The following is a 21,517-nucleotide window of genomic DNA, read 5'->3' on the forward strand; positions in this document are numbered from 1 at the left end:
TTTTAAACCAGACAATGTTCTGAAAAAACACCCACACAGATTGCACCTCTGATTTGAACTACCAATACCTGTAGGTAAGTTCTGCTCATTGTGGATCTTAACATGTTTTTTAAGACCCCCTTTGGATTTGCAAGCCTTCTGGCATACACCACATTCAAACGTGTGCACAGACATATAGTCAGAATAGTTGGTTGAAGTTTGTTTTCCATGGGTTCACAGATGAGATTTGAGGCCAGCTAAAGACAGACTGTGCACACAAAAAGGTCCTTGTCATTCACCTTCTCGATCTTTACATTCTTCCTTATATATCTTTTGAGTCTTGCTTTCATTTCATTCCACACTTTTGTTCGCCATCCAACTCGATCTGAAGCGACGGTTTCTATATCTTCTGGAACCATTCCAAGTGACTTCATAGTAGTCCTTATGCCATCCTTAAACCTTTTTTTAGGTTTATGCCGATAGTGTTTCCCCTCTGCAAGCTCACTATAAAATAGCTGTTTCGGCATGCATCCATGTGCCATTCCAACAATATGGCCACACCATCTCAACTGGTTCCTCAAAATCATAGTTTTAATTGAGGGGATGCCTGCAGATGCAAGGATATCTGTGTTTGATGTAAAAGAATTCCATTTAATTTTTAAAATATGACGAAGGCATTTTTGGTGGAATTGTTCTAACAGTTTAAAATGCCTTTCATAACAAGTCCAAGTTTCACAGGAATACAATAGGGATGGTAAGACAAATGATTTGTAAAGAGCCAGCTTTGTATTGTTATTTATATGTCGCTGGTGCCAGACGCGTGACTCTAAGCCACCAAATGCTTTTGCTGCCCTTTGAATTCGCAGGTGCATTTCCGTATCAAGATTTACATCATCTTGAACAGAGCTTCCCAGGTAGACAAATGAATTGACAACCTCAAGTAACTTTCCCTTAACAAAAATGTATACATATATCATCATCATCATCATCATCATTGTCGTTTAATGTCTGCTTTCCATGCTAGCATGGGTTGGACGATTTGACTGAGGACTGGTGAAACCAGATGGCTACACCAGGCTCCAATGTATGTATGTATGTATGTGTGTGTGTGCGCGTGTATGTATGGAGAGAGAGAGAGAGAGAGAGAGATAGAGAGAGAGAGAGAGAGATAGAGAGAGAGAGAGAGAGAGAGAGAGAGAGAGATGTATGCATGTGTATGAATGTTTGTTTCTCTTTCCCTTGACATCACAATTAACGCAAATGATTGTTGTTCATTTCTGATATTTTGTAAAAGTATGTATGGCCATGGGGAAATATTAACTTGCTTGGAAACAGGTGAGGGTTGGCAACAGGAAGGGAATCCGATTGTAAAAAATCTACCTCCATAAACTCTGTCCAATCGACACAAGCATGGAACATGGACGATGATGTTGATTTTATGTATGTTTATGACAGTGATGCTCTCCTCTTTCTGTTACAGGTACCCAGCCACCTGTGATGTTAATCAACCCACCTACCCAGGTACTGCTTAAAGAATTTGAGACTGTGGTAGTTCCATGCAAGGCCAGTGGTGAACCACAACCAACGTATGTATTATTGTTTGTGTAGTAGTGGTGGTGGTGCAATCATGTGGTTCTGGTGGCAGTAGAGCAGAAGTGGTGGCTATGTGGTGTGGAGATAATGTAGTCACGTCGTGAGGATGGGCGTTAGGAAAAGTGGTTGTCTGGCTTTTCAATTTATGATTCTTTTCGTTATTGGTACAGGGGCTTAGAATTTTTGCTCATTCCCCCGATTCAATTAATATGTATCAGTGAAGATTTATAGTTGTAGTTATGTTCTGACTGCTATTTTTAGCATGCTGATGCTGTTTTTAGCATTCTTAATTATTAATACATGCATATATAAGTATGAATATATATAGATTATATTGGATGCTCCGGTAACACGTTTAAGCAATGCTGCTCCAACCACAGATCTTCTTTCAGGATACCGGAAATGAGAGACACTACATCATTAACCAGCCATGTATGGCAGCTGAAGGATGACAGAAATCCACATGTAATATCATGGAAAATCCTAGAAACACCAGGCCCCTACATAAATGGAACCAAGTGTTGTAAACTGTGCATAGCCAAACGGATAAGGATATCAAAGGACACCCTTGACCTGGGGAACATCCTTAGCTCCAGAGTGGAAGTCCTTGGACCCTGCTTGCACTTCAGGAAATTCCAACTGGTCTCCCGAGATCTACACACTAACAGGGTCAATTACAAATAACAGCCAAAAGGAGACAATCCCCTGTTGTTGACATACAATAGCGAAGTCTTTTCTTCCTCCATTTTCTAGAGAGGCCTCTTGCTATAGAGGCCATAGGCCAACAGGTTTAGGGTTTGATGATGCTCTGCAAAGCTAAGCACTTTACAGACATGAAACCCAATATCCCATACACCAGCCATATCTTTATTTTTCCTTATCTATCTATCTATCTATCTATGAGGAATTTAATTGTCACTAAATGTGACTAGGGTGTTAGAAACACCTATATTGCTAGAAATAAGAGCTAAAATGGTCTAATGCTGTAGTCAACACACATAAATGTGAACATATACACTAACAGGGACCTTAATCGTCCAAAAATAGTTGAAGTTTGAGTCAGTCTTAGCTCATGAGGCAATGGAAATTGTCAAAACTGATGTCAGTATTAAGAATTCTCGATCGCCATTTAGTGACAGTTATGTGTATGTATGTATGTGCATATATATATATATATATGCATATATATATATATATATATATATATATATATATATATATATATATATATATATGTATATATATATATGCATATATACATATGTATATGTACATACTTACATCTATACGTATATATATATATAAGCATATGTGGGCACAGGACGTCATGAAACGTGTACAACAATAAAATATGAAGCACGAGTACATGGAACATGAACTATTCTTTCGAACAACAAAAGACACAAATGGAGAACAAAACAAACAACATAAAGAACAACCCCTCATCAGTTGTTGGCTGTTTTTCTAGTCTCGTGTATATATATATATATATATATATATATATATATATATCACTTGTGCCCGCGGCATGTGTAAGGTCTTTCGAGCGAGATCGTTGCCAGTGCCCCTGGACTGGCTCTTCTGCGGGTGGCACATAAAATACACCATTTTGAGCTTGGTCGTTGCCAGTACCGCCTGACTAGCCTTCGTGCCGGTGGCACATAAAAGCACCCACTACACTCTCTGAGTGGTTGGCGTTAGGAAGGGCATCCAGCTGTAGAAACTCTGCCAATTCAGATTGGAGCCTGGTGGAGCCATCTGGTTTCACCAGTCCTCAGTCAAATCGTCCAACCCATGCTAGCATGGAAAGTGGACGTTAAACGATGATGATGATATATATATATATATATATATATACATATATACACACACGTGTGTGTATGTATGGTTATATGTTTGGGGGGTGTATGCACACATGCATGTGTGTGTGTGTGTGTGTGTCTACTTTTTGTCTCTTCACATTGTTTTTAAACTTGCTATTCAGTTTCTCTGTCTTTCTCTTTGTCTGTATCTCTTTCTCTCTTTCTCTCACACACACTCACGCAAACACCCACACAGACAGACCCCTGTCCTCCTTTCTACTTTTCTCAATCCACACCCATTATCACTTCATTTATAAGTACATCCACCTACTCTCTATCCCCATTTCCATCTTCATCTTTTTCCCTCTCTCCTACAACCAGGTACACGTGGAAAAAGAACAAAAAAGACTTCAACATGGCTGGCAGACATGGCAGACATATCCTCACCGTACCACACGAGGGAACACTTGTGTTCAAGCAACCCAAAAGGAAAGACGCTGGCATATATCAGTGCTTTGCAAACAACTCTTATGGAGTGGCCATTTCAGGCATTGTTGAACTACGTTTTGCATTCCTGAATCCATACACCGTTTCGATACTAAAGACCATCACTGCATTACCAGGGGCATCTCTCCTCCTCTCTTGTAACAAGCCAACCAGTTACCCTGAGGCCAATGTGTCGTGGTTATTGAAACACAATAATGGGTCAACCAAGGCCTTTAACTTCACTGAACGAATCCTAATGGATCACGAAGGTCAGTATTGCCTTCTTATTATGACCACCACTACCAATACTGTTTTGTCTTCTTTGATGACTAGATATCAGTGTTGTTGTTTAGCTCCAGGTCAGTCCTAATCCTTAGACAGACCTATGGTCAAAAATGTTCCAACTATGGCCATCCCATCTTTTATTCATAGTATATCTAGGACTATATTATCTAATGTATAATATAATGCTGTTCTATATTTTAGAGATGAGGAATTCTGTACATTATTTATATTATTTACATTGGACGGATATGTGTCCTCATCTTGTTTGTTGTTACCACAACATTTTGGCTGATTTACTCTCCAGCATTCATCAGGTGTCTTGGTGTAATTTTGAACCCAACCCAGGGTTTTCGTTCTTACGGTATTTTTTGCTGATGCTGTTATTATTATTATTATTATTATTGTTCAGTAGTTTTATTTTTATAACGTGCTTTCACTTCACTACCGAGCGCAGCTCTGTGTGCCTTGGGTATGTGCTGTGGTTTGCTGTGGTGCTCTTATGTTTACTGTATTGAAAGTGTTTTGCGTAGAACGTGTGCAGTACCCAGTAGTGCAATTTTCTGTATGTTATATATATTTGTAAGTCCTGGTATTTTTGTTATGTATTTGTCTGAATATTTTTATTATTATTATTATTATTATTATTATTATTATTATTACGGAATTGAACTTGAAATCTTGGGGTTAGCAGCCCATGCTCTTAACCATTATGCTCTATGCATCACTGTATACACTGTCATCACTGTATACACCTTTATACTCTGGCTCCACCAGGAAGATGTCCAAGTACTGCTAGATCATGTAAACTCAATAAAGTATTTCATATAGTTCACAATGGAAAAGAAAAAGGACAATCAGCTAGCATTCCTGGATGTATTAATAACATGCACTAAGCATGGGTTCAGGACATAATACAAAACTTTGCAAATATCTCCTTCGAATAAAACCACCAGTAAAAGAGAATATGACCAAAGACTGTGTGTACTCCATCCCATGCAGTTGTAGTAGGTTATACAAAGGCAAAACATGCTTCCCACTCAAAATAAGGGTAGAGTAACATTGTAAGGCTTTGACATGAAGAGATGTTGAAAAATCAGGTATAGCTGATCACGGATGGAAAAATGGAGACCACCTTCCCCTGTGAGATGAAATTAAAATAATTGGTATATATCAAATATTGTAAATAATGTATAATATGATTGTTATTATTTGTGGCATTATTTGTTGTTGCAGTTAATTTGCCTTGGATCAGCCCTATCATCTTCTATCATCAAAGATGTTCCAGCTACCATTGTCCCATCTTTTATTAAGACATTGTTTATCTAGGACTACATTACCTAATGTATAGTATAGTAGTTAGTGTTAGTGACTATAGTTATTGGTGTTGTTGTTATTTAATCCCAGTTCAATCCAAATCCAGTGGACAGACCTATGATCCAAGATGTTCTAGCTGTAACCGTTTGGACTTTTATTCAGACATAGCAAATCTGGAGCTACATTATCTTATATGATTGACCCCATCCAACCCCACCCTGCTACTGCTTTCATTCAAAATATTAATGTACAAGATGGAAAATTTTAAATTGAAACACCCCACTGACTTACATGTAAGATGGCTGTACATAGTTGCTGTTGTGGAAAAAGTTATTGACACCCCTGTGGGATTGGAAGAATGGACCAACCGAACTCTTAAAAAGAGTATCATATTGGTTGAGACAAGAGACAGTTGTAGGAGCCATTGAGAGTTCGTGGAAGTCATAGGAAGTCATTGAGAGTAATTTGAAGTACATTGTTGAAGACAGTTGTGTCTGTCCTTGCTTTGTGAAATCTGTATATCCAACACAGAATCATACAAATGTTGTATTGATAGATTTACAACTATGAGTTTAAATACTTCAGTTATTTGTGAGTGCTAAGGATAGTAGATGTGTAGGGAATCAACCATGATGTAAATATCAGAGTGGCACCCCGATAGAATAAGTACTAGGCTTCTAAAGAATAAGTCCTGGGGTCGATTTGCTCGACTAAAGACAGTGCTCCAGCATGGCCACAGTCAAAAGACTGAAACAAGTAAAAGAGTAAAAGAGATATATATACACACACATATATATAAACAGACAGACAGATAGATATATTAAGGTTTTTTTCAAGATTGGCCAACTGGTGGGAGAATAAGACATGATGGAGTGAGGATACACTTTACAGATAACTTGTGTGTGTGTGTGTGTGTGTGTGTGTGTGTGTGTGTGTGTGTGTTTGTGTGTGTGTGTGTGTGTGTGTGTATGTAATTCATTAGACAATTATTTAGTCATTTGTCTCAAACTCTACTTAAATTCTGGCAATATCTTTATCCATTCTCATCTACAAACAGACATCTGGAAAAACAAAATACAGTAGTGTCCATCAAGAGGTTCCATATTCTAGGAACATTACCAAATACAATTAGGGCCTGCATAAAAATGGAGTGCATCGTGGCAGAGATATTGTGGCTAAAATAACCAAGACGAAGACACTAGTATTAAAGTATTAATATAAAATGATAATTCCACACTCAGAAATACACATAAAATTCTTCTCTCCACACCTCTTCCCCTCTTTCTCTTTCAGCCAACCTTGTCTTTGTTAATGTACAAGAAGAAGACTCCTACAAAGACACTGCCTATGTTTGTGTGGCTTCCAATATGTTTGCACGAGCATTCACAGTGGGTAAACCCATTTTTTTGAAAACCTTACCAGGTGAGATCTACTTTAATTTCCAAATGAACACTCAAGGATACACAAAGCTTCAAACTGTTTCTTATCATTGTCAAAGACTATCCCTTGATTTGAATACATTTTTGTAAAATAATTTTTGACACCACTGAGGATACACAAAAAAACCTCACTCTTGACTTTTGAAAATCTTTTTTAATAAGTGAAACCGGCATCTCATCATTTATTAAGACAAACAAAAATGCTTATGGATTCTTCATAGCCTTTTTGTTTGTCTTAATAACTGACAAGGTGCCAGAGCAGATTTCCGCCCTGACATCCGAAACTTGGAGTTTTATTATGGCAACCAAATAATTGTCACATATTATATTACAGATAAATTCCTCTATTTACATAATATCAAGGTCTCATTCATTCTTTTGTTGTCATATTATTATCAATAATTATATATATATATATATAAAGAGTATGAAAGGTATTGGTGTCAGGAAGACTCAAAAGGTATCAGGTGGACACTAAGTAAGTGCTATGGATAGACCATGGTTAAGCTCCAGGCTCAATAATGATATGAGTGAGAAGTCCAACATGGGTCATGTATTAGCATGCATATATATATATATATATATATATATATATATATATATATGCCCCTACCTACTTGAAGGCTCTGAATTTACCTTCAAACGAGGAACAAAGTTTAAAATTAAAACCAATTTCTCTTGTTCCTCGGGTAACCTAATTTATGTCCTTACTTGCGCAGGTTGCCAAAACTTCTATATCGGACAGACGAGCCTCCCATTACATAGAAGAGTAGCTGTCCATAAGGAACAAATAAACCTCCCTCAATACCGCCAAATTCCACTCAGTGGCCACATAGACTCTTGCGCCAAAAACAAAAACCCTAAATTCATTATATTTCCTTTCTATCAATGTAAAGAAAAAATCTTTATTAAATTATGCTTCCAGTTCAGCATTCTGGCTTTTTTTCATTTTCCTATATATATATATACACACACATATATATAAACAGACAGACAGATAGATATATTAAGGTTTTTTTCAAGATTGGCCAACTGGTGGGAGAATAAGACATGATGGAGTGAGGATACACTTTACAGATAACTTGTGTGTGTGTGTGTGTGTGTGTAATTCATTAGACAATTATTTAGTCATTTGTCTTCATGATTTCCTATTACTGCTCTGTACTTCATAAACACTTCATTCTCAAGTATATGTAATTTGAGTTGTAACATCAGGTCACTAGTATCGCAATACCTAAGCAAAATATTTGCATATGTATGAGCACCTTATCTTTTGTCTACTTTCAGAGCAGCCAAAAGACCACCAGCTTCATATCCTCAGTGCTAGCCCTAACGAGATGGTCTTTCTGAAGGGAGACACAGTGAAGCTGGAGTGTATATTCGGTGGACAGTGAGTTCAATTCTGCTTCATTCCTTTCATCCCATAGACCTCTATCCACACCACCATTACTGACACAACAGCCAGCATTCTTTAACCACCACCATTATCTTTATGCTACTACCACCACCACCATTACCAACCCTACTAAACGCATTACACCACAATATTTACACACACACCTCTACCATCAACACCATCATCCATGCACTACCACCAACACCATCATCTATACATGACCACCACCAACAATACACATTCCATTACTATCATTAACAGCATTTGACCCCTTTATATTCAAGGGGCTTTTTTGAGATAATATTCTATATGCTTATTATTTGTAGTCCTATCTACTTCAAGTTCCATGATAAAAATGAATAATTTAATTCAAATAATTTTTCTAATCAGAAGCTAATTCATGTTAGGTGATTTGTGATTGCAGTTTTTTAGTTTTCATTTAAATATATTGTTATATTTGTATTTTGAGCTTTTTTTTTATTTGGTAGGGTTGTTATGCCAATAATAATAAACACATGCACTGATTCAATATCACTTCTTTTTTGTTAACCAATTGGTTAATTACACTGTGTAACAAAATTTTGATTTTTTTTTTTTTTTGTCTTTGGTTAGTAACTATTATTTCCTATTTGCTTCTATCTAAAAATCAAAGGAAATGACAACTATTCCCTTCAAACTTTCCTTTTGTGACCTGGTCATCAATGTTTTAAACTGACCTATTTTCCATTACATTTCAGACAGACTCAGCACTGAGTTGCTGAAGCAGAAATATCGTTATAGCAAATATTCTGCTCAATACCACAAATTTGCTTGTCAGTTGCTTGACCTTAACTACTTGAGCATATTCCTTAGTGGCTGACAATATATGCATCTCTGATGATGATCAGAAGCAGTGGGGGAGCATCATAGCCATGTGTTGGGAGGGATTCTTTGGGGTTTGAATAAATATCATAGCAAAAGCAGAGCTTGAAGGAAATATCAGCCATTTTTCATACTTTCTAGGAGAAAGCAAATTGGAAATAATAGTTGCTACCCAAGGTCAAAAATTATATTACACTGTGTTATCTGACTAACTAATTGTTTTTTTGCTTAACGAGTTGGTTAAACAATCAATTGTTTGTTTGTCAAAGTTCATTCATCTTTATTCACAACCTCATCCATGATATGTCCTCACATTTCCAGGTCTGCTTTCTATTTCACGTTCATCAATACATTTTGTCTTTCTATTTAGTTTGCAGTATTCTAGATTTGAATTCGTGTGTTGAAACAAATGTTGTGTCTTGGGAGAGCCATTACACCAATAGTAATAACACATGCACCGGTTCAACTCCACTACTTTTATCATTTGTCAATAGGTTAAATATCTAATCAATTACCTAACCGATCACTGTTTACTGTGTTGGTTAAGCAATCAATTGGTTGTTTGTTTATCTATCAATGTTGTTTTGCTGATGTTCACAACCTTTTCAGTGACCCATAACTTCCAGCTCCCTTCAAGTCAGTACATGTGTTCACATTATTGTTGTTATAACTCTCCTAAGACATAATAACATTTATCAATATATTTTGATTGTATTTGTTGGGTATAAATTTATTTTGTATATATTCAAAGTGTATAAGATATTATACTTACTTTTAACAGTCATTCTCGGTGTTTCTTCTCTCATTCCCAGTCCGACACCAGAGATCAGGTGGTACCGAAATAATAAAAGGATACAGCAGAATACAAAGTATACATTTTCTAACTTTAATCATCAACTCAATATTCTGGATGCTAGGTTTGAGGATGAGGGAAATTATGAATGCCATGCAAGTGAAATAAGCTCTGGTCAGATATTGCTACGAGCCATGAGAGTGAAGATTGAATGTAAGCCTGAATAATTATTCCGTTATTCTTTTATTCTTTTACTGGCTTCAGTCTTATATTGTATCAATGCGTATCTGTTATGTGTGTGTGTGTGTAAATAGGAAATAGATGGAATTTACCCTGTCACTTCACATGAAGGAGTATGTTTGGCATATATATATATATATATATATATATGCGAGTAAAAATAAATACAAAAAAGGTGGGTTTTTTTGTATGATTGTGTATAGAGGAATATATTATTTTGCTTAAAAGAGTTCCAACACTGTCTGTTTTTTATGTTTTATTTATATTCCTGCAGAACCAATGTGGGGTATAGAATATGGAATATACAATATATAATATAATATACAATATACAATATAAAATAAAATAACATAAAAATGGATGGCACCATGAAAGAAAGTATTGAATGTAGATGAAATATTGAGTGTTCAATATAAAGGATCAAATATATAAATATATAAATATAAATATATATATATATAAAGGCGACTCGAGTTTCAGGGCTATTTCCCTTCGTCATGGCCGGTATGACAGACTTTAACAGACTATATATATATATATATATATATATATATATATATATTGTTATTTGAAGTCATTGAATGTTGTGCCTATGTTACTACATAGGCACATAGGCTCATGATGTCATTAAATGGCATGATGGTAGCTCCACTGATCACAGATTTTGAGAGGCAATTGTTAGGTTGTCAGTAATTACAAGGTAGTATACACATAGGGTGGAGGCGCAATGGTCCAGTGGTTAGGGCAGCGGACTCGCGGTCATAGGATCGTGGTTTTGATTCCCAGACCGGGCGTTGTGAGTGTTTATTGAGCGAAAACACCTAAAAGCTCCACGAACCTCCGGCAAGGGATGGTAGTGAACCCTGCTGTACTCTTCCATCACAACTTTCTCTCATTCTTTCTTCCTGTTTCTGTTGTGCCTGTAATTCAAAGGGTCAGCCTTGTCACACTGTCACGCTGAATATCCCCGAGAACTACGTTAAGGGTACACGTGTCTGTGGAGTGCTCAGCCACTTGCACGTTAATTTCATGAGCAGGCTGTTCCGTTCATCGGATCAACTGGAACCCTCGACGTCGTAAGCGACGGAGTGCCAACAACAACAACATACACATAGGACTGAGTATGGGTGAATGGTTTTATTCTGTTGTGGAATGCAGTGTTGGAGCTGTCAGTATCTAAGCAAGCATATCTGACTTTAACATTATGTGTGCTAAAAGTTCTATGTTATGAGATTTAGGAAAATATTATCTAAATAAAGACAGTACCAAAGAAATAGGAGAGAGAGCAAGTTAGAAGAGAGAGTGATGGTGTGATAACACAATAAATGTTGTAGTTGTTGATTTTGTTGGTATTACAGTTGTTTTTGTTAATTTTGTGTGTTTCAGCTAAACCTGAATGGACCACAAAACCAAAAAGTATTGTGGCCAGTGATGGCGGTTCAGCTACCTTCACCTGTAATGGAACCAGCAAACCTCCCATCAGTAAACACTTGTGGTACATCAATGGCATAGATATTTACCGTAAGTAGTGACACTGATGATGAGATGATAATGATGGTGTATATGTGTATACAGTTGACATTCAAAAATCCAGTTCTTTCAGATTTCTGGCACGGATTTCAGAGCACATTTTCAAATTTACCAGGTTAAAATTCTGAGGATTGATTTTATTTAACTGAATTAAAATTCTGTAGAACTATTTTATTTAGCTAGTGAACATTAAAATTTCATTTGCTTTTCACTTAGTGCTTAATTTTCTTTCTTTAAAGGATTGTACAGGTAGTAATTTTCTCTTAAATATATACAGCATATATAACCATAAAAAGTCCAGCATTTTTGAAAATCTGGCACTCTTCAGGTCCGGAGGATGCTGAATTTTTTAATGTCAACCTGTATATGAGTGTGTGTGTGTATGTATAACTTTGGATAGATTTACCAGGTTGAATCAAAAGGATATATTTTGATGTATAAATGCATTTCATATGAAATTTATTTCAACTATTAAAGTTTGAAATACAGGAAAATGTTTATCTTAATGTGTGGTATCTCTCTCTCTCTCTCTCACTCACCCTCTTTCTCATTGTATAGGTGAGTATATATATATATATATATATATATATATATATATATATATATATATATATATATACATACATACATATATATATAGCAGGATACACACACACACACACACAAATATATATATATATGTATATATAATGTGTGTGTATGTGTGTGTGTTTATATATATATATATATAATAATATTAGGGACAAAATCCAAAATTACAGGTAAAAAACTCAATTCAAATCAATTTATAAAAAATTTAAATTAAATTGAGCTTTATAGATTATAATATATAAAAATATATAGTGTTAGGGAAAAGAACCAAGGTTCATGAACTCATCGATGAAAATCCACTATCACATATAGAAAAATTAATAATTAAAAGCACAATAAATGAGTATAATATAAAACAAAGTAAACATCATAAGATAAAGATACTATCTTTATCTTATGATATTTACTTTGTTTTATATTATACTCATTTATTGTGCTTTTAATTATTAATTTTTCTACATGTGATAGTGGATTTTCATCGATGAGTTCATGAACCTTGGTTCTTTTCCCTAACACTATATATATATATATATATATATATATATATATATATATATATATATATATATATATATATATACATACATACAATTGAGTAGACAAACAAAAGTAGAGCACTCAACACATTTATTGGGAGTTACATGTATAGATCAAAGCAGTTTAATTCAAACTCCTCAGTACTCTGAGTATCAAGCATGATATCCAACAGCTGAGAATTAGCATCATGCTTGAAACTCAGAGTACCAAGGAGTTTGAATCAAACTGTTTGAGCTTTCTCTTTCTCTCTCTCTCTCTCTATATATATATATACATAACTACATACATACAGACACACACATATGTATACACCTTTTATTTTTGCAGAATATCCCAATAAAGATAAGTTTATAGTACAGAAAACTAACCTGACTGTCATCAACCTCACACCCCAAGATTCCATGACCATCCAATGTAATATCAGTAATATCCATGGGTATATCTTCACTAATGTCTTTCTAAATGTCTTCGGTGAGTATTGAACCTGGCACACCTTGATGCAGCAGGCATTCATTCCCCTTTTTATATTCTGTTTCCTATAACTATATATCACCACACCACCACCACCACCACCACCACCACCACGACTACTACTACTACCACCACTACCACCACCATCACCACCTCAAACTTGTGTACATTGGTATCTGTGTGCCCCCTTGTGTGTTTGCAAACTCAACTTTGCCTTACATTCTTCAAGGGTGGATAAATTCAGTACCAGTTACATACTAGGGCCAATGCAGTTCACTAATCCACACGCCTCAAAATTGCTGGTCTCGTCCCCAAATCAGAAAACATCATTAAAGGTAGCAAGCTCATGTGTTAATTATTATAAGTCTTTAGATTCTAAGTTCAAATCCTACCAAGGTCATCTTTGCCATTTATCATTTCAGAATCAATAAACATAGAGTACCAGTAAACTACTGAGGCTAATGTAATCCACTTACCCCTCCCCTCAAAACTACAGGCTTTGTGCTAAAATTAGCAAGAAATATTATTATTATTCTTTTTATTATTATTATTACTATTATTATTATTATTATTAAGATGGTGAACTGGCAGAATTGCTAGCATACTGGATGAAATGCTTTCTGGTATTTCGCCCGTTGCTGCTTTCTGAGTTCAAATTCTGCTGAGGTCAACTTTACCTTTCATGCTTTTGGGGCTGATAAAATAAGTACCAGTTAAATACTGAGGTTGATGTAATGAACTCACCGGTGGTGAGCTGGCAGAATCGTTTAGCAAGCTGGACAAAATGCTTAGCAGTATTTCGCCTGTTGTTACATTCTGAGTACAAATTCTGCCAAAGTCGACTTTACCTTTCATCTTTTTGGGGTCAATAAAATAAGTACCAGTTGAACACTGAGGTCGATGTAATTGACTCATCCCCACCTCCCCACCAAGCTACCCTTGTGACAAAAATTTGAAAGAATAATTATTATTATTATTATTAAGGTAGTGAGCTGGCAAAATTGTTAGGATGCAGAACAAAATGCTTAGCAACATTATTATTATTATTATTATTATTATTTATTATTATTCAGTAGTTTTATTTTTATAAGGTGCTTTCACTTCACTACCGAGCACAGCTTTGTGTGCCTTGGGTATGTATCATTATCATTATTATTATAATTATTATTTATTAGTAATTATTATTATTATTATTATTATTATTATTCTACATTCTTAATTTACAGCCGAGCCCCAGACATGCTAGAAGGCAAGGAGAAAACCCAGAAGCATGCTGCGGGTCAATCAATAAACATTACATGCAGGACAACTGGCGGTGATTCGGTGCATGTGCACTGGTCAAAAGACGGCAAACAGGTGATTGGTGGCAGGTACCAGACACTGAGCAACGGCAATCTAAACATCAAGGTCAGTAGTAGTAGTAGTAGTAGTAGTAGTAGTGATTTGGGCTTGGAGGGAATGTTATGAAGACATTGAATTTATAGGCTGTACTGGTATTGAGATGCTCTGCTCCTTTTACAAAATGGACAATGACAGGGCTACAGGAGTAAGGTTAAATAGAGGACATGCAAAGTTGCTCAAGATGCACGATGCACATCACTCTACAAGTAACACCCACAGGCTCTACCTACCAAGAAAGAAGGATGGAGGGGATTGTGAAGCATACAAGACACAAATAGCCCTTGGATATGAGTTTCAAATACAATATTGTGGAAAAGAAGACAAAAGTATTAACCATCTCTTGAGTAAATACAGGAAGCTAGCACAAAAAGAGTAGTAAGTACAGGTATGACTGTATCAGTAGAAATGTGCATTAGAGTGTTACCCTGGTTTGTGGATTCAAAGTAATAGAAAAGTGGTATGAACTTGAGCCACAGGTTGTGATAGTGACTGATAATTGCACGATTTTAGGAAATTTTATCCATAATCAGATTGGAGCCTGGTGTAGCCATCTGGTTTCACCAGTCTTCAGTCAAATCGTCCAACCCATGCTAGCATGGAAAGCGGACGTTAAATGATGATGATGATGATGATGAAAGTCTGGTTATATTCTTTTCTACTCTAGGCACAAGATCAAAAATTTGTGGGGAGGGAGCTCAGTCAATTAGCTTGACCCCAGTATGCAACTGGTACTTAATATATCGACCCCGTAAAGATGAAAAGCGAAGTCAACGTCAGCGGAATTTGAACTCAGAACATTTGATGACAACAAATATCTTCACATCTCAAGAATCTTTTCTTGAGATCTTGCAGACTACATGATGGCACTTCCCTGTCAGCAGGTTGAAAATGCAAGTCTCAATTCCAAAATCTTCTAGCCTCTAATGTAGCAGTTTTGGTGTTGTGCCAAGTGCACCAGTTACCACAGCGACAACTGTCATTTTAGTCTTGCACAATCTCTTCATCTTTCTACCTAATTCCTCATAATTCTTAATTTTCTCAATTTCTTTGTTATCCTTTATATTATTGTATGGTATTGCAAAATCTATGATCTTATGCTGTTTGTTTATCATCTTTTGTCCTTTACAATCATATCCGGTCTTCTTGCTTCCACTTTCTCTGACATATTTCTCGAACTTGGTTGTTAACACTCCATTATCATGATTATTATTATTATTATTATTACGATGAAAGTAAACAAAGTTTGTTTTAGAAGCGTTGAGATGTATTGAAAGATACAGAAATAAATGTTTTTATTCTCAAACGCGTGATAATGCTAATAAATAGCGTGATCAGGATAAATTATCCGTATATTGCAGAAAAATACGTTACCGGCCAGCCATGAGACTCGAACTCACATCCCTGTGATTATGCATCAGGTGCTTTACCATTAAGCTAAACTGCCCAGTATCATCATCATTAACAAGCAACTGGATTTGTACTCTTCCAGTAGACCAGGCTTGCTATTGCTGTCACTTTCTTTCGTAGATGGTCACAATGTGGTTGTGGCGTTGGTTGCAGATTAGTGGAGGTGACCAAGTCAAGTTTGCCCATATGAACTTGGTGTCTGGGCAAGGATCTATTTAACTTACACCCAAACCTATAATGGGAAAGTCTACTTCAGCACAATTTGAACTAAAAAGGCAAAGATTCTGAATGAATACTACAAGGTAACTTAAGTAGAGTTGACCATGTGCATATTTGAACAAGGTCTCTGGTTTGAGAATAATCTCTTCCCTCTCCGCCCTACATACGCACAAATATCTTAACCCTTTTGATACCAACCCAGCTGAAACCGCCTCTGGCTCTGTAGTACAAATGTCTTGTTTTCATAAGTTTTGAATTAAAATCTTCCACCAAACCTTAGTCACAATTTATGTTCCTAAAACTAACTGAATGATAACTAAGTTATTTTACTAAATTCTTTGTTATATTTAAAGTAATTGAAAGAAACACAGAGCATTTCAAAATAAATACAGTAATGAAGGGGTTAAAGACCCTGAAAATAGATAACGGGTGCAGGCCATCAACCAATTAAATCATTAAAGTTAACAACAAAAAGAAAAAAATAGTTCCACAATTCTCAGAATTTATATTCCACTAATTTTTCTGCATTGTTCTGACAATCTCCTCAGAATTTGGTCTTAGCAGATTCCGGCATCTATCGTTGTAATGCTAGCAACAAGTATGGAATGGTTTCAGCAACAAGGACACTTATAGTTCGATGTGAGTATATTTATTTGTCACTTATTTCCTTCCCACCCATCTGTCTAGGATGTTACTAGCTAACACGGGCACTCCAATGTCTGCAAGAGCCATATTTCACTTTGTATGTCTACTCCAGGATGCTGATGGAGAACTGCTCCTTATTTATACATAAACCATGCATCTTTGCAGACAAGACAAAATTTAAACACTTTCCAGTAGATTTGTTGGTGTGTAAAGGGGAAGATGCAAAACTCACATGTGTTGTCATGACTGACCCTATGCAGATTGACAATCTGCATGTTGTTTGGTTCAAGGATGATGATATCATAGCCATTGATGAGAAGAGAATCATCCAGAAGCCCAAAGACAATTCATTGATCATCAGGAGTGTAAAACAAAGGGATGCTGGCCTCTATTCATGTGTGGCCACAAATGGATTGGATTTTATCAAAGCGTTTGCCCGTCTCCAAGTAAGAGGTAGGTTCATTTTACATGTATGTGTGCCATTCTCCCACTCTCCAGTTGTCACCTATGTCTGTGTTCCCCAGGATTCAATTCTAACTATGAGACTGGTCCTTCAATAAAGTAACAGATACGGATGGTGATTAGCTAGGAGTGTAATTTGCAGTCACAAGTTTCTGAGTTCAATCTCTCTGTAAGGTATCTTGGACAAGAAACATATATATATATATATATATGTTTCTTGTCCAAGATACCTTACAGAGAGATTGAACTCATATATATGCATATGTATGTATAAATATATATATGCATATAAATGTATGTATATATGTAAAAAAAAAATTAGTGAAAAGAGTTGAGAAAAATTTTTTCCAAAATTCCATGTGAAATATATGGAAAAGAAGGAAAATGCACAAAAATGTTATGTTGGGAAAAATATATTTATGAAATAAAAAATATTTACATAGTCAACCAGTTTCGCTTCTACTCTTCATAATGAAGTAGTTAATGTTAATGTTATAATTTCATGCTATCATAAGTTGTCATTCTACATCAGTAGATCAGATATTTTGTAAGACACAGACACACGCACACACACACGGATGTATATACATACACACAAACATAATTCATATTTCATTGCAGTCAAGATAAGAATTGAAGTCTCTCCATCGAATCTGGAGGTGAACAAAGAGGCAGATGCAAAGTTCATGTGTGCTGCCACAACTGACTCCATGGAGGTCAACAACCTGCAGATCACATGGCTGAAGGATGATAAGGTCATAGACATTGATGAGGAAAGAGTCATCCAGAATTACAAAACTGGTTCATTGACCATCAGGAATGTAACCAGAAATGATGTTGGCCGCTATACATGTGTGGCCACAAATGGATTGAATGTTGTCAATGCCTCAGCCCTTCTCACAATCAAAGGTAAGCTCATTTTGTTCACCCACACACATATATAAGCATCAGCTTAAAAGTTCATGGGCTGACCAAGATAAATGAGGTTTATTTTTCAACATAATTACCCTTGTGGTCCACACACTGCTCAGATCCTGTTGCTTAAAAATGTCAGCAAAAGCAAATATGAAGTTGATCAAGAGCAGATTTGGTGTCATCACTGCAATACTAGTTTCCAGCAAAGAGTTTCTTCATTTTGGGGAATGGATGATTGTCAAATGGGGCTTATATTCAGAATAGGGATGGTGATCAACTATTCCAAAACCACAGTGATGCACAGCAGCCATTGAAAGTAAGGACTTGTGTGCTGGGGAATTGTCTTAATAAAACAAGAGCACTTTTGTTAGTTTTCCTAGGAGTTTGGTCTTCATAGCCCTTCATAACTGCCTCATGTATGCATATGTATGAAAGTTTGAGTGTGTGTATGTTTGTGTCTCATTCTCTTGTTATCATGTGATTGTTGCAAATGAAAGTTGATCATTTCTTCCATTTTACAAAAACATAAGGTGACAAGCTGGCTGAACTGTGAGAACACTGAACAAAATACTTAGCAGTATTTCGTCCTTTACATTCTAAGTCCAAATTCTACCAAGGTTGACTTGGCCTATCATCAACGAGTCCAGAGTCAATAAAAAAAAAATGACCAGTTAAGTAATGGGGCCGATATAACTGATTAGTTCCCTCTCCTCAAAAAGTAATGGCCCTGTGCTGAAATTTGAAAATATATTTGGCAAAACCATGTCTTGCTACCTATAGAGAAATATTACTTTATTTGGAAATAGGTGAGTGCTGGCAACAGGAAGAGCATCCAGCTATGGAAATTCTGCCTTAATAAACTATGTTTGACTCATGCAAGCATGAGGCATGGGTCTTATGATGCTGCTGCTGATTAGATTATGATGATTATGTGTGTGTATGATAGTGATGCTCTTCTCTTTCAGTTACAGGTACCCAGCCACCTGTGATGTTAATCAACCTACCTGCCCAGGTACTGTTTAAAGAGTCAGAGATTGTGGCACTTCCATGCAAGGCCAGTGGTGAACCACAACCTACGTAAGTATTGTTGTTTGAGTGTAGTGGGGGTGGTGTAGTCGTGTGATTGTGGTGGTGGCAGTGTGGACATGATAATTTTGTGGTGTGCAGATATGTGGTGGTGTAGTGGAAGGAGATGCTGTAGGGAGAAGGGTTTTATGAAAAGTATTACACCTTCTTTCTCTCCTTCTTTCCCTTTCTTTCTCAGCACATATATATATATATATATATATATCTATATATATATATATATATATATATATATATATCCCTTCTCCGCTGACATACTACGACGAAGTATCCAAGATGCAGATAAGATAGAGATTTTTATTTATTTACGGCCTCAAACATCTCATACCTTCACGCTTTAGTCTGCCCCCTATTATTTATCTTGCTTCTCTCCATGAAATTCAATTGAATTCAGTTGTTGTCTTAAATTCATACTTATTCATTTTCTAAGCTTCCTAAATTCATGCTACGTTATATTCTATTCACCTAGAATTCATTGCTCCTTTAAAAATTACGATTTATGCATTGTTGTCTCTCAAATATTTAAAATCTACAATTAAGAGACCTATCTACTCGCTGACGGTAATCCGCCCTCCCACCCCCTCCACCGGAAGTTCATTCCTCTGTCATCCTGTCATCCTCGGCTGTCTCCCGGAACCCATCTAGTGGCCTTGGCCATCCTCTCCCCTACCTTTGGGTAGCGCATTAAGTTTGAGAAATGTTTGCAGGTTGTAGGTACTGTTTTGCTTATGAATTCTTCCAATTGCAAGTTTTCTTTTCAGGTACACGACACTACTTTTCCCCTTCCCAGGCTACAGGCCCACACCCCAAACACCCATACTGTTAGGATTGGCACTCTCAACGTCGGCACGCTGAAAGGTAGATCTGGTGAAATTGTTGAGATGCTTGAACGGAGACGCGTAGATATGTGCTGCATCCAGGAAGTAAGATGGAGAGGAGGTTCTGCGAGGTTCCTCACAGGCAAAGAACACAGGTACAAGATTTTCTGGGCAGGGAACACTGACGGGGTCGGGGGCGTAGGAATACTTCTAGCGGAGAAATGGGTGGATAAGGTAATCGAGGTCGTTAGAGTAAGTGACAGAGTACTTAAAATCAGACTAGTGCTTCATCATAGATTAGCTACTGTCATCTCAGCCTATGCACCTCAACCGGGGCTACCAGATGGTCTGAAAGACCAATTCTATGACACCCTCTTGCAAACTACCTCGTCGACGAGTGACAGGGACCTTCTCTTTGTGGCTGGAGACTTCAACGGTCATGTCGGACGTCGTGCTGGAGACTTCCATGGCATACATGGAGGCTATGGCTTCGGTTCCCGCAACGAGGAGGGAACCAGACTGCTGGAGTTCTGTGATGTAACCGATCTTATGGTCTGCAATACCAACTTCAGGAAACCTGCCAGTCACCTAGTCACCTACCGCTCCGGCAGACACTCTAGCCAAATCGACTACATCCTCGCCAGAAATAGGGAAAGAGGGCGGCTTATAAATGCCAAAACCTACCCTGGCGAAGAATGTACCCCACAACATAGATTAGTAGTTAGCGACTTTGGGATCAAGGCAAAATGGGTGCCCAGAATTCGACAGGCTTGGAGGAGAAGGGTGTGGAAGCTTAAAGACCCTGCAAACGGACAGAGACTTAGAGACAAGTTACTTGAAGCATTTAACGAAATAGAAGGGGATATAGCATCATACAACGTGGAAGACAATTGGAGATTTCTGCGGGACAACCTGTTGAAAGCCACCGACCAGATTTGTGGGTGGTGTAAGGTCCCCTCCCGACCCAGAGTAACGTGGTGGTGGAACAAGGAGGTAGACAGGGCTATTAGACAAAAGAAACAGGCTTGGAAGGACTGGAAGAACGGTGGTAGCAGGGAATTGTACCAATGTGCCAGAAGGGAGGCTAGGCGACAGGTTTATTTAGCCAGAGGGGAAGCAGATAAGGAAAGATTTGCCAATGTTCTGCGCCGTGAGGACCAAAGACTCGAGGTATTTCGTGTTGCAAGACAGTGTAGGAGAGAGAATAGTGATGTTGTAGGAGAGAAATGTGTTCGCATGGATGATGG

General features: G+C 37.0%; 2 protein-coding genes across 3 annotated transcripts; both read left to right on the plus strand.

Annotated features, from left to right (window-relative positions):
• Positions 1–1,451: 1,451 nt before the first annotated feature.
• LOC106877927 (neuroglian) lies at positions 1,452–14,700 on the plus strand. 2 transcript variants are annotated; one of them, XM_089345163.1, is made up of 8 exons: positions 1,452–1,565; positions 3,756–4,129; positions 6,753–6,881; positions 8,186–8,288; positions 9,968–10,161; positions 11,575–11,709; positions 13,174–13,317; positions 14,544–14,700. In XM_089345163.1, exons 1-8 carry the CDS (start codon positions 1,477–1,479, stop codon positions 14,561–14,563), a joined length of 1,188 nt encoding a protein of 395 aa, XP_089201289.1. In that variant the 5' UTR covers positions 1,452–1,476; the 3' UTR covers positions 14,564–14,700. The 2 variants fall into 2 exon arrangements, with proteins under 2 accessions (XP_089201289.1, XP_089201290.1); XM_089345164.1 differs by lacking the exon at positions 13,174–13,317.
• A 2,531-nt stretch (positions 14,701–17,231) lies between these two features.
• LOC149130439 (muscle, skeletal receptor tyrosine-protein kinase-like) lies at positions 17,232–18,360 on the plus strand (the record flags this gene model as incomplete). Its single annotated transcript, XM_089345732.1, has 2 exons — positions 17,232–17,442; positions 18,073–18,360. Coding segments are annotated over exons 1-2 (499 nt in total), but the record flags the coding sequence as incomplete, so codon positions are not given.
• Positions 18,361–21,517: the final 3,157 nt, after the last annotated feature.

This window comes from Octopus bimaculoides, chromosome 29, assembly GCF_046866305.1.
Source record: "Octopus bimaculoides isolate indiv1 chromosome 29, ASM4686630v1, whole genome shotgun sequence".
Lineage (NCBI taxonomy): Eukaryota > Metazoa > Mollusca > Cephalopoda > Octopoda > Octopodidae > Octopus > Octopus bimaculoides.